This window comes from Cyprinodon variegatus, unplaced genomic scaffold (genome assembly GCF_000732505.1).
Source record: "Cyprinodon variegatus isolate N-32 unplaced genomic scaffold, C_variegatus-1.0 Scaffold1092, whole genome shotgun sequence".
Classification (NCBI taxonomy): Eukaryota; Metazoa; Chordata; class Actinopteri; order Cyprinodontiformes; family Cyprinodontidae; genus Cyprinodon; species Cyprinodon variegatus.
Window position 1 is genome coordinate 132,589 of NW_015151545.1, and position 14,140 is coordinate 146,728.

General features: G+C 38.2%; 1 protein-coding gene across 1 annotated transcript in view; it reads left to right on the forward strand.

Annotated features, from left to right (window-relative positions):
* fer1l6 (fer-1-like family member 6) overlaps window positions 1-14,140 on the forward strand; it is a 48,998-nt gene that overhangs the window by 33,353 nt on the left and 1,505 nt on the right. Inside the window, exons 33-44 of the mRNA XM_015400307.1 lie at window positions 187-315; window positions 397-537; window positions 619-746; window positions 818-988; window positions 3,018-3,172; window positions 6,391-6,533; window positions 9,346-9,434; window positions 9,514-9,612; window positions 11,160-11,280; window positions 11,379-11,499; window positions 11,569-11,726; window positions 11,885-11,985. Coding sequence (XP_015255793.1) covers window positions 187-315; window positions 397-537; window positions 619-746; window positions 818-988; window positions 3,018-3,172; window positions 6,391-6,533; window positions 9,346-9,434; window positions 9,514-9,612; window positions 11,160-11,280; window positions 11,379-11,499; window positions 11,569-11,726; window positions 11,885-11,985 — 1,556 coding nt within the window. The remainder of the gene's footprint in view (window positions 1-186; window positions 316-396; window positions 538-618; window positions 747-817; window positions 989-3,017; window positions 3,173-6,390; window positions 6,534-9,345; window positions 9,435-9,513; window positions 9,613-11,159; window positions 11,281-11,378; window positions 11,500-11,568; window positions 11,727-11,884; window positions 11,986-14,140) is intronic.

Consider the following 14,140-nt stretch of genomic DNA (forward strand, 5'->3'; position numbering starts at 1 on the left):
TAAATTATGCAAAAGGTGTCAGACGCAAAACATTTCAGAAAACGTATGTATCAAATACGATACATTTGGCATTATAGGGTTAAGGATTTACAGAGGTTGTTTTATTTAAATATTTCATTTTCTAAAACACAAAAACTTTAAACTTTATTATTCTTACTGTGACTGATGGAGATCTGATCTGTGCAGCTATACAATAAAGAGCTGGAGGCAGAGTTTGGTGCGTTTGATGATTGGGTCAGCACATATGAACTGTTCAGGGGTAAGGCCAACGAGGAGGAGGGAACATCTGATGAGAGGTTCGTTGGGAAGTTTAAGGTGAGTTCCATCTGCAGGCTCTGCTGTATTTTTTGATTTTCTCGACATGCCTTAACCTGTGTCTTTATTCTGCTCCATTAGGGTCGATTCTGCCTCTATAAGATAAGTGATGATGAAGCAGAGGATGAAGAGGATTTCATCGACTTAGGCCACTTCAGGGTGAACAGAGGAATCCCTCAGAACATTTCTGTACAAGTTCTCATCCGGGTTTACGTCGTCTCAGTGAGTTCATCCCTGTCCTGATGGTTGTTTTAAAATGACAAGCGGTTGCGTACTGCTTTTAAATCCCCGTATTCTTCCCAGGCGTCCAACCTGCATCCAGCGGATCCAGATGGGAAGGCTGACCCTTATATTTTACTTCGCCTTGGGAAAAATGAAATCAAAGACAGAGATAATTACATTCCCAAACAGCTAAACCCTGTTTTTGGAAGGTAAATAATTCATCTATTGTATATCTGAACATGTTCCATTAGACTTGTGTTTTGACTGATCTCTCTTTCAGATCTTTTGAGATGCAGGCCACATTTCCTCAGGAGTCACTGCTGTCGGTGCTGATTTACGACTATGACCTGGTAGGAGGTGATGACCTGATTGGAGAGACTCGCATTGATCTGGAGAACCGATTCTACAGCAAACACAGAGCCACATGTGGACTCCCCACTGAGTACAGCCTGTAAGTTCAAGTGTTTTCCTGGCTGGTAAATCAAAAGATTGATTTAAGGTTGAAGAAAATATGTACTTAATATTGTACAGTAGGAAAACACAAGAAAGCTTTTAATCGGAATAGAATACTGTCAAGTGTCTCATTAACTGTACCCCATACTTTAAAGGGGTGGACCCACATCATTACTGGATCTACTCAGACAGAGCAGTAGAGACTTTTTCCATTCTTTTTTATTTATATTTCCCTCTTTTGTGGTCAGTCTTAACAACTGTCAGGTAAAAACCTTAGGAAAGACAGGATGGTTAGTGAACACAAGATTAAGGAAATACATAACCAATAAATGGCTTCAGAATAATTAAACTAGTCTAATCCTCTTATATACATGACAGAGTTTTACCACAATATTGCACCTTGCACAGGCATTTAGCCATAAATACCATACAATATAACCTCATAACGCACAACATAAATGCACATATCCCAAAAATTATTTACATCACTGCAGCTATTTTCAAATTGAGGTGTACAAAGTAACAGAGGAAGAAATCACATGGCACTAAATCAAACACAGCAGCAGCAGTAAGATCCTAGATAGCAGTCAGATTTCTCTTCAGTTTTTTGACAGTGGGTTCTCAGTTCTCTGCAGTTAGTTTGCAGCATTAATCTCTCACACAACTTGCAAGATTAGCAGCTGCCTTCCTAGATGTAATTTATCCCTACATCACTGTCTGTCAGGCAAAGCACTTCAGGTGTGCACACAGCAATAGCCCCGCCCTGGGGTGCCACCAATTAGCAGGTCAGTGCAACAAATCCAATAGAATAGAACAGAACAGAAATACGTTTTATTGTCTCACAATAGAGAAATTTGCATACAATGGTAATGCAAATAGGAATAATAAAGTGTACATGAAACACAAGGCCAAAAATAGGAAAAAGGTAACAAGGTTATCGGAAGTCCTATTTATAGTCCACAACAAGCCATTTAGGGGACCCACCAGATCAGACTGAAACAGATTTTTGATTTTTTTTTTTTTTTTTGTGGTGAAAAACTGACTACCCATTATCCTGAACCAGCATCAGCAATAAGGATGCATCATGCTCTGGGGATGTTTTACTTCACTGAGAAAAGGGAAGCTTTTCAAAGATGATAGGTAGTGTCGTGGGGAAAAAGTATTCAACTATTCATCCATGTTAAATAAACGGAGATCGATGAATTTCACTCAGTCGGCACATTTATTCATATGTTTGCAAAGAGAGAACAGATCATCATGAAGCCCTCATGGCACAGCATCCTGCCCTGTTCTGATCTGGACAGCGTTCATTCCCCCTTTCTTACAACAATGGAAAGTAGTCAGAGTCAAAACAAATTACAACACTTTGGTTAACAGTAACATGTTATGAACAAACCTTGAGAAAGAGTCTGGTTTGTTATGGGAAGAAGATATGTCTGGTCTACAAACACCATCCTGGAGAGAAATGTGTGGCCTTGAGACAGAAACAGACTGAGTGAAAATTTTTATGAGTAAATAGGATAAATTAATATATAATAGAAGAGAGATAAAAATTTTCTGACAACAGTAGATAAATTGATATAGATATGGGGATCCTAGAGAAAGGGAGGAAGAATTAGATTTCAGTAAAAATTCACATATCAGCACAAAATTAACCCTTAACATAAATCTAGGGTAAAGTTATGTGCTTTAGATGAAAGCAAATTAATTTGCCAGGGGGATGCTTCAAGTATCAGCCTACTTTTTGCAAAGAATGGACAATTATTAAAATAAAAAATAGATCTACAAATCTGGTAGAGACAATTCCCAAAAAGACTTTTAGGTGTGAATAAGGAGAAGCCATAGGGTGCTTTCAGAAAGTGTTAAATTAAAGAGACTGAATATGAAACCTTACCACTAAAAAATTACACAAAATGTATTCTGAAGAAATATTTTGTGCTGATGTATTACATAAATCCTGATGAACCATAATGGTAATTTTGAAAAGAATTAAATCTTGCTAAAACAAACCTTATTTCTAACCACAGAGGGGGTTATAATGCCTGGAGAGACTCTCTAAAACCATCGGAGCTGCTGTCAAAAATGTGCAGAGAATATGGTGTGGATGGTCCTCATTTTAGACCAGGACGCATCACCGTGGCTGACAAAATCTTCACAGGCAAAACAATCTACATGGATGAAGGTAAGAAAGACTCAAACATGTTCAACATCTTTTTTGAGGGATTTTTTTGTGTACGAGACGATTGAGAATATAGAATATAAATTATAACACGACAATTTACAACACAAGTAATCTCAAGGCACTTTACAGAGTCAACCGATCCAATCATAGACAGATTGGTTAAAGGTTTACTATCTAAAGAAACCCAGCTGATTACATTGAGTCATGAATCTGCAGTAGATACTCCTTGCCTTGTGTTTTTGACTCTGCAGCAATTCCTCACACAGATCATCCATGCAGTGACAGTGGAGAGAGAAAATTTCCTTTTAACAGGAGGATGCATCCAGTAGAACCAGGCTCAGTGAGAGCGGCCACCTGCCGAGGCCGACTGAGGTTCCAGTAGACAAAGGCAGAGATACATAAGGAACATAGAAACACTGATTCATGAACACTTTGTATGTTAGGGAAGATCATGTTAATAATAGTTTTATAAAGGGCCCTGTCTATGCAAGAAACAGTGAAGCAGATCAGCTCTTAGCCAGTTTTCATCTTAAAAGAAAGCACAAACAGGTAATCACAGTAAAAGCTGAGCACAAAGCTATGTCTAGGAGAGAAGCAGATAGTTTATCATCAGAGGTGTTAATGGCCGCAGTCCCACTGATATTTCCCTCCAGGATATTGTCACAGCCAAACAGGAACAGGCAGAATTACGTGAAAAATCAGAGAGAGGAGTTAGAGGACAAACTACCAAATACTAGAGAATAGGAGAATAGTGATAGAATGGTTAAAGTGATCACAGTAATATGGTCATGTACCTCACTCACAAGAACTGCCATAACACACTATTGGAGTGCCTCCTAATGAAGTCAGTGTGGGATTTGTTTTGGTCACATCTCAGGGTGAAAATAGCTGTTGAATCATGTAGAGAGACAAATTACATTTTGACAAGTATTGGCAAGTGTTGCCATTATTGAAGACAACAAGGGTTCAAGACTGGATGGAGGGCCTTCAGCAAAGAGTCCACTCGCCTTCTCCTTAAATACTTATCTAATATCTATCATGATCAAGATGACTGGGAACCAAGATGGGTATCTCCTTCATTTGCACCTTTCTACCTTTTTTTGTTAAAAGTTTATCCAACAATTTATGCAACATTTGAGAATAGAAGTATAATACATCAAAGAAAGGGAAAGTAGTCCCTGTGTGCTCCAGCAGCTAAAGCCTATAGCTTAATATCCGTATAGGTCACTCAGGGTAACCTTAGCCGCTTCAACTATAAGCTTTAAAATGAATTATCAAAGAGTGTAAATGGACAATCGCAAGAGTTTTCTGATTAGTTGTGTTCACTTACAGTTATATTTGATAGCCAACCATTTTCGGGTGTATTTTCATTAATCTGTGATTGTAATAAATATATTTGCTTGCACACATTTACCAGCTTTTCATTTTATACTATATTACCAAAGTTTTTCAACATTAAGCTCCCACCTCTATGTCAGTGATGTGTTTCACCACTGATTCCAACTTTTTGGATTGCACCTGGATCATTCCATGGAAAGTGTAAAGATAGGACATCTGAATTTAGAGGTCTTTGATCATAACCTTTTTTTCTTTTTTTTTGTTTCATAGCCTATAGAACATGTAACACTTGCAATAAAACATATTTTTCAAGCTCAAACACCATTTTCTGCAAATATTTTAGCACATTATATCCAGGGAACAGAGTTTCCTTTTCCACCCTGTCACAGGAAAAAGGTTAACAAATTAAAGGGTAATTTTGGATAAAAGAAAGACAAACAAAATGCTATTCACTTCAGAAAGTGTCTTTTTTTTTTTTTTTCAAAAAAACCAATAGTGTGTTCAAAGTGTTTTTGTTTTTTAATGTTTTTATGTGATGTACAGCATTAATTGAAAATGAAGAAAGTTGCCACCTATGACAATGATTCCAACCCGTCACACCAAAGCCTGTGACGGGGTGGAAAATCTAAAGCAATATGGCTCAATTTCTGGACATGTTAAAACCTGATGGTGCTGTCAGCATTGAAGTACAATGAAAAATGAATGATTAATACAAATATAATTTCAAAATTTGATTAACAAATTGTTTTCCCCACTTGTGTGTGACAGGGTGGATATGCTATGGTTAACAGAAAGGATTTTGAAGGAAAAATGTACCAAAAATGTTCTTCCATGTTTGGACTTCTCTTCTTCAAACTCTTGAATGATGTCACTTCATGTTAGTGATGTCACTTCTAGAAAGTGTATTGCGTTTTGGTGCAAAATAACATTGGTGTGACGGGGTGGAATATGAAATTGATGGACATAGAAAAATCATGCTATTTCAATAAAAAAAAATATGACATTTTAATATAATTAACACATTTCCTATTAAGAGGAAAGTATTTCTAACCATAACAACAAAACACTTTTGAGATTTATTTCATATTTCTTAAGTTTTACATTACACAAATGAGAAAAATGGTCACAGCAGACACGAGAGAATGATTGCAGTTTAACATAAAAAGTTATAAATGTGCAAAATTTATTATTAAATTTTTTTGACCACATGCTACCAACTAAACTTGAATCAATGCCTTTAGACACTTATTACTGACACAGTACAAAGATACTGTATTACTGACAGATTTATTATGCTTCCTATTCCTCTTTAAATGTTGTGGACCCAAACTTAACAGTTTTTATGGAATGACCCACTTACATCTATTTCCTCATCATGGAAACCTAGGTGACAAAGCTCTTTCAATATGATTAATGATAATCTAAATCTTATAATAATCTGCAGAAATGTGACATCTGTACAGCATACATTCAGCATTTCTTGATCTTTTCCTGAGCTGTAACATGGTCTACCAATTATTATTTGATCATTTGTTTTAATTACTTTCACTTATAGCAACTCAAAACACTTTTGACTGTAATAAGTAGCAATGAAATATTTTTTGACCGACTTTAATTCACAGTCATTGCATTACCATGCAGGAATTTACTGAGCACCTGAGGTCAAGCAATTCTTTAACAGTTGTTTATAGCAACAGTCTACATGCGTCACTGTTTTTATACTTTGTGATCTTATACACCTTCTGAAATTGGGGTGTTTAGAATTTTAGTTACTGGGATGTATTAGTGAATCCTTTACCGATATGTTGCAAAAGTCTTTTCTCATACTATTATATTTACTATTCATATCTATGTGTTGTTTGTGTTTGTGCATGTCTTAGATGAGCCGGTGGAGTCCTATGAGCACCTGTCCCTCAAAGTCCTGCACCGCTGGGCTGAGATCCCAGCTGTGGGATGCAAACTAGTACCAGAACACATTGAGACAAGAACTCTTTACAACAAGGCACGGCCTGGAATGGATCAGGTATTTATCACTTCCCAGCACCTGAAGATTTCACTGTGTTTAGAGAGTCAAATCTCCTCTTTCCACTTCATAGATATTTATCCCTGTTTTGGTCTTTATCATAAATTCCCCTAAAAATGCAGAGTTGTGCAGATATAATGTGCAAAAATGTGAACATTTTATATATACTTGGCAAACACTTAACAGGAGTTTGCCCTGCAATAGGAGGGTTGTCGGTTCAAGCCCTAGCTCTGGCTTTCAGTGACGTGTCCTTGGACAAGATATTTCACCTGCATTGTCTACTGATGGTGGTCAGAGATGGTGGCGCCAGTGTCCAGCAGCCTCGCGTCTGTCAGTGAGCGCCAGGGCAGCTGTGGCTACAATGTAGTTTCCCATAATCAGTGTGTGTGTTAATGTTTGAATGACTGAATGTAGTTTAAAGAGCTTTGGTCAAGTCTCCTGACTTGAGAAAACAACATTTACCATTTACTTTTGCAAAACTATTCTAATCCCTTAAACCAAACAACATTTGACATGAAGAATGTTGTTAACTTCTGAATGTCTCAGCAAAACATCTGTTTGTTAAAGTAATGAACAAAAGGCAATAAAAAAAGGAAAAAGAAAATATTGAAGTTCGACTGCAGTCATCTTGTTTGAAAAGCACCAATATTGCATATTATAGGAGTCAGTTTGGAATGTAATAAATTCATTTATTACTCTTTTAAAATTAGGGAAACAAAGAATTTCACCTGAGATGATCTGTTTCCTAAAATGTATTTCATGTATCATGGGATTTTACAAAATACTGAACACTATCCAGATCAAATGGAGACATGCTGCAGCTGCCAATCATAGTTATTTTGGTTCTATACTCAGAGCTATGCAGACGTCAAACACTGAAACATTAGTCAAACAGAAAGCAACAGCATTACCATTACTGGCTGACTGGAAAATATTTCTCAAATATACTCAGAATAACAGTTTATTTGAGGATCTTTACAACTAGATTGATTTTTTTTTTTTAAAGGTAAGAATATTAATAATTTTAGTTATAACTGGAGAAATGGACATTTCGGACCAGTACAAGGCAGCAGGTCTAGGTGAGATCAGCCAGAACTGAAGGCCCTCACCTACCAGCCCTCTCAGATTCTCCAGTACCTCTTAGCCTGACCCAGTAGATGGTTCCAGTGGTGTGGAAAACATCTGGCCTTGAATATGAAAGCTAACCTATCAGTCTTCAATTATCACTGATCTGCTGTTGTGACATAATTCACGATATAAGTCTTACCCAGTGATCACACTATTCACACTGTGCAGGAAAGCACCATGGATACATTTAGGATCCATTCATTGATGCGGACAGCAGCACCCCATCTTAGTTTGAAACGTATCAAATCTGTCATTCCTGAATCTCTTTGCATTCCTGAATTCCTTGCTGACTCATATGGACTTTTGATGTTGAGATATTTTATGCATCTGTCAAAAAAACAGACACGGGGTTAGCCAAACCTCATATTTTGGCAAGATCAGATAAAAGTAAATATAGAGTCAACATAAAAACCAATGTTTCTAAATCATTAAGTTTGACTCCCATTAGACTTCTGACCTGGTCTGGGTGGTTGGTACACTGACAACAGGTCTGTAATGTTGCCCGTTGCCTCTTTTACAAGACCACAGCAGGAGAAGCGTGAATTTGAAACTGAAACATCAGTCCCATACCAATACCAACTACTAAACTGTATTGACTGAAATGGCTTTTATATGCCAGAGAGAGGAAAAACAGCATGGATGATGGAGTGTGAGTGAACCCATGGTTTTAAGGATCCTGTTGCCCAAAAACACGTCCCTTTCAGGACCTCCTGCTGTTTTCTTAACATAATTGAGCTGGAGGTTCAGGTGTTGTTAATAAAATTTAATCTTGATAAGCCCAAGGACATTTTGGGAAAATATTTGGTGGACTGACAAGTTAGAGGAAAAGATTTGAAGGTGTTTTTCATTTTCCATCTACTGTAGAACTAACAGAGAACTTTAGAAAAGAGCATTATAGCAACAGTCAGACGATGGCGTTAGCCTGATGGTCTGAGGCAGCCTTGCTCTGTCTAAACCTGCACAACTTGAAATTAACTATTAAGTCAAATATTTTCCTCTCTAGCAGAAAATCATAAAGTGGAATCTCAGTTAAGGGTTTTAAGGTAAAGCACCCTTAGGTTGCAGAGCAGGCGATGATCCAATGTACACTGCCCAGTCCACCTCTCTATGGCTATAGAAATACTGCAGAATTTGAAATATTCAGCAAATGAAAGTATTTCACCGCAGTGAGAAAATAAATCATGGTTGCTGTTGCTGCCAAATGATAAAAACAAAGAAAATAAGAAATCTGCTTTTTATAATAGTAGCAGGTTGGTAAATACATTTTCTTCTTTAAGAGATAAAATCCTTTACTCCTTTACTCAGTTTATTGTAGTCTGTAATTTTATTTGATTAATGAATTGAAATATTCAAACCTGACAGAAACATAAACCAAAAACAGGAGGAATTTGTAGTTATTTCTCTAAACATGTTATCAAGCTACCATTTCAATCCACATTGTTATATCAAAATAATTTTATTTTGTACAAAATGTCTGACTAAAGTATTTTTTTTAAGTGGACTGAACTGAAAGTAGCAAAATTAGGATTTCACTGTTAAATAACAACAACCACTAACCGATGAAGAAAGAGATAAAATGAGCTTTACTTCTTCCAAATGAATTGTTTTGTTTGTAATGAGTGCGCTCCATTATGATGTCTTAGGTCCTAAAAACAAAACTCCCTTTTTTTGTGTTTGTGTGCAGGGTCAGGTCCAGATGTGGGTGGATATGTTTCCAATGGATTTACCTCATCCAGGACCCCCAGTGGATATTTCACCCAGAAAACCCAAAGGGTGAACTTTGTCTCCTATTACCTGACGTCTGTCTCGGTTTGTTAGGGGAAGCAACAATAACCTAAACATCTGTTTCCAGGTATGAGCTGCGCATCATCATCTGGAACACAGAAGATGTGATCCTGGAAGACTCAAACTTCCTGACCGGTCAACAGTCCAGTGACATCTATATCAAAGGGTACAAATAAATTTATGCTGTACATTTCATGGTGTTGACTTAGAGCCAATGCAGCCTAATGTCAGGCCATTACTGCCAATTAGGCCCTTTGATAGAAAGGCTGAACAAAGTCTAAGATCTCCAGCAGCCAAAAATATAAAAAAAATAATTAATTGATGTCACTGTACAGATGAGATGCAAAAAGAGTCACTTTGTCTCAAGCATGAGCAGAAATGATGCCACTCTGTCTCAAACCACTGCTCACTGATAGGAGAAATTAGGTGTGTTGTTTACTGGGCAGGCGCAGTGTTAACAAGGTAGGTGCTTCTTGGAGGATAATACCTGCTCTGCAGAAAACAGTGAACGCCACTCATTTTTACACGTCACCTAGGAAGTGCTGCTGAAAGAGCAGAATTCAGGAAGACCACTTAGACAGGCATGAATTAAGCAATATACCATGCTGGAGATGATTTTGATATAATAAATCTCACCCTCACTGAGTTACTATGACATTAAAAAGCTTAAAGAAGTGGATTTTGCTTGATATAGACACTTAAAATTTAGCTAAAAATGTTTTTTTACAATCACAAACTACAAATGTAGTAATCTGGATCTGTATGAAAACAGACAAAGTAGTGGCAGGAAGGAAGGTGCATGTACAAATGAATCTTTAAGTCCAGCCAAAAACTCTCATTGGTCCTCAGACTGTTATTTGGTCTGGGCCGTTCTAAGACATGACGGCTGTCCTTTAAGTTTCTATTGTAGCTCTGGCTATACGTTTGCAGTCATTGTCATACTGGAAGGTGATTCTTTGAGTCTTTTGCAGAACTCAACAGGATTTTTTCAGTTGTCCTGATTGTCATGTATGTAATGTTAATCTATGCAAGTAAGATTATGTACGAGATGGTCATGGATTATTATTGTATTTTACATTTCTAAAAGTACTGCACTGGATGTTATGTAGCTGTATCGGAGTAACTGGGCTACATACAAACACAGCATAGTTTTCAGGCCAACAATTCCCTTTAATGACACCCCCTTCAGAGACATAGACAGGTATTGGGCATTGTAGGTCAACAAAAGAAGCTAAACGACCCCCATTCCAAAGGGGTGGACCCCTTCGTCTGTTTCAATTTGCATGTTTTCCAAGTAAAAAGCAGGCTTTGTTGGGCTGCCGCATAGAGCATTAAACTCAACGCTCTTTATGACAGCTTCTTGGATGGGAAGCGAAATGTCTTCAAACTTTGAAACAAAGTCCAGTGGATTGTTTTTGAATTTTTTTTTGGAATGACTATGACCTGGATGACTGGGAATCTTCACCAGCATTTTTCAAGAGTAGGGACCATAGGTCTCCTTTTTCTTTATCTTTTTTAAAAACATTTTTATTACACTAAATCTTAACAAAATACATCAGTAACTTTACCACATTTGAGTAAATTCCAAATGCAGAGTATTGTACTACTTATTGTCTGGTTCTTTATCAGTTTTACTCACTTAGTACAAGTTGTGTTGGTTTCCTATTAGAACTAGTGAAGTGAGCTCTGCTGCTGTTCTCTCTTTATTTAAAGTTGGCTGAAAGGTTTAGAAGATGACCGACAGGAAACTGACGTCCACTACAACTCTCTGACCGGAGAAGGAAACTTCAACTGGCGCTTCGTATTCCCCTTTAGCTACCTGCCTGCTGAAAAGGTACAGGCAGAATAGATTGTGCTGTTTTATCTACAGTTGTGAGATTAAATGAACAAGAATCAAACACTAATGTCAGCTGTACTTTCCTTGTTCCTCAGGTTGTGGTGGTGAAGAAGAGAGAGCACATTTTCTCCCTGGATAAAACAGAACAGAAGCTTCCAGCCATCCTCATCCTGCAGGTCTGGGACTTTGAGACGCTCTCCTCAGATGACTTCCTAGGTGGGTGTGTAGGACCACTTCTCCATCTGTGTGTGTTTTGGTTTTATGTGTTTGACTGTGGGTGTTTAGGTACGCTGGAGCTGAACCTCCACGGATTTCCCCGTGGAGCGAAAACAGCCAAGTCGTGTAAAGCTGACATGCTGACGGAGGTGACAGACAGAATCTCCATCTTCCAGCAGAAGAGAGCTCGAGGCTGGTGGCCTTTCAGCAAGTCTGGAGAGCTCACGGTACCTGCACAAACACACTCATTCTTGTCTTGTAATATGTTGTGAGGACTGCGTGTTTACCTTCATAGATTTCCATGGATTTTTATCCATTTCTATGCCAAGCATTACCACTGCACACCTAACCCGAACCTTAAAGCATTTCATTGGAAATCCTGCAGGGGAAGGTGGAGGCAGAGTTCCATCTTGTGACGGCTGAAGAGGCTGAGAAGAATCCTGTTGGAAAAGCACGGAAGGAACCAGAACCACTGCCCAAACCAAAGTAAGAATAACAAAGAATGTGTCCTTGTTGATCTACAAAACAGGGTTTGAGATGTTTTGCAAATCATCAAGGTAGACAAATGTGCCTAATTGTTAAAGTTTTACCTGTGAGTGTCGTCATTCCACAATTTTATTGTCAAAAAAAAGACAAAAAACAGCTTAATGCCTGAATTTATACCCATCAAAAAATGTATCATTTGTGTTTTTGTTGTAAATCAACAAAAGTTATTCATGCCAACATTGCCTCTATAACTAGTTTAAATTTAGGTATGAAGGGCATTTAAGGAACAGCACAATTTTCAATGTGTGAACTATTTATTAATACCGTTTTGCTCAAACAAAACCTTCTGTTTTGTCAATGCATGTTCTAAACAAGATAGTTGTTTTTTTTTTGTATTTTTTTAAAGTCATCTTAGCATTTCAAATTGAGCCAATTTGTGGAAAGTTGACTCGCTACGCAGCTAAAGATACTGCCAGGCCTTTAATTACAATAAGGAAACAGTGTTTGAAATTGACCTACAATATGTGTTTTTTTTTTTAAATTAGGATTGTCAACTTGTGCTCTGACATGGCTGAAACTACCCAGTTTGATCCCCACAGACTGCCACTCTGGGTCCCTGAGCAAGACCCTTAACCCCACACTGCTCCCCGGGCGCCGCACAATGGCAGCCCACTGCTCCCTAAGGGGATGGGTAAAATTCAAAGAGTGAATTTCCCCATCGTGGGAAAATAAAGGGATTTACATTTTAATTATTAGAATGTTTCAAGTTCACCTAAACACTGTAGTTTCTTTGCTCCAACTCATGTCCTCGAGGGCTGGTATCCTGCAACTCTTAGGCCTCTTCCTGATCCAAATCACCTGAATCAACAGGCTTTATTATCTCCTCTGTTGATTGATTGATTGATTCCGGTGTGATAAAGCTAAGAGTCATATAAAAGCTGCAGGAGCCTGGAGAACTGGATTCTGACATCCCTATTTAAATGGCAATTTTGCCATTTAAATAGAGATGTCAGAAAATCCCTATGGCCAGTGGCAGCTGGTGGATTTAAATTCAAAATAGATATATACCAAAAAACAATCAAAGGTATACCATGTTATCACACCAGTATACGTACATTCCAAAGACACTTTATCAAAACAAAACATAAATTCATATACAGGTTTAGTTTTTGTACATACATTTTCTTATGCCCTTCTTAGGCTTTGTGAAGGCAAATCTGGGTTTTGCATGGCCCAATATGGTGGTCAAACCTAAAAAAATAATGTACCAGTTTAATAATGGAGAAGCTATTAGTCAGCTTTATATTTTTTCATATATAAAAACTATTTATTTTCTGAGAATGTGTTTATTTAAAAGCAACTATGCAAATTAACAAACATCTAAAAAAACTACACTACATTCTATTATTTTCCATGTCAATCCCAGATTGTTCATTCTCCTTTGCCTTTTCTAAGAAAAATCAACCATACCTGTCTTTTTGCTGGGTCAGATCCTTACATTTGAAAAAGGATGCAGGAAAAGCAGAATAAAGCATTAGCCTCGCTGCATGCAGTTAGCCAAGCCTTGTAGAGAAACCAGGTCCTGGAAAAAGAACGGATGTACCGTCCCCATCTGATTAATTTTGATGTTCGGCTGATCAGGTCAAAGGTACCTCAAGCTTCTCTTGGTGAGTTTGCCTAAAGGAATTTAACTTCTGTGACTCAACCTGTCGATCAGCAACACTACGATTGCGATAACAGTTACTGTTAGTAAAAGGTCAAAGATTTTTGCACCCCAGGGCGGAATAACTCAACGAACAACCAAACAGCTTTACTCTCTCGTACTTGTCGTCTCCCGCTTTATCCGGAACCGGGTCGCGGGGACAGCAGACTAAGCAGAGACTCCCAGACTTCCCTCTCCGCTGACACCTCCTCCAGCTCTGTTGGGGGAAGCACCTAGGCGTTCCCAGGCCAGCCAAGATATATAGTCTCTCCAGCGTGTCCTGGGTCGTCCCCTGGGCCTCCTCCCGGTGGGACGTGCCTGGAACATCTCCTAGAAAGTAAATTTTCTGTTCATCCGAAGAAGATGTCCGAGCCACCTCAACTTACTCCTCTCAATGTGGAGGAGAACCGGCTCTACACTGAACATCTCCCGAATGACCGAGCTCCTCACCCT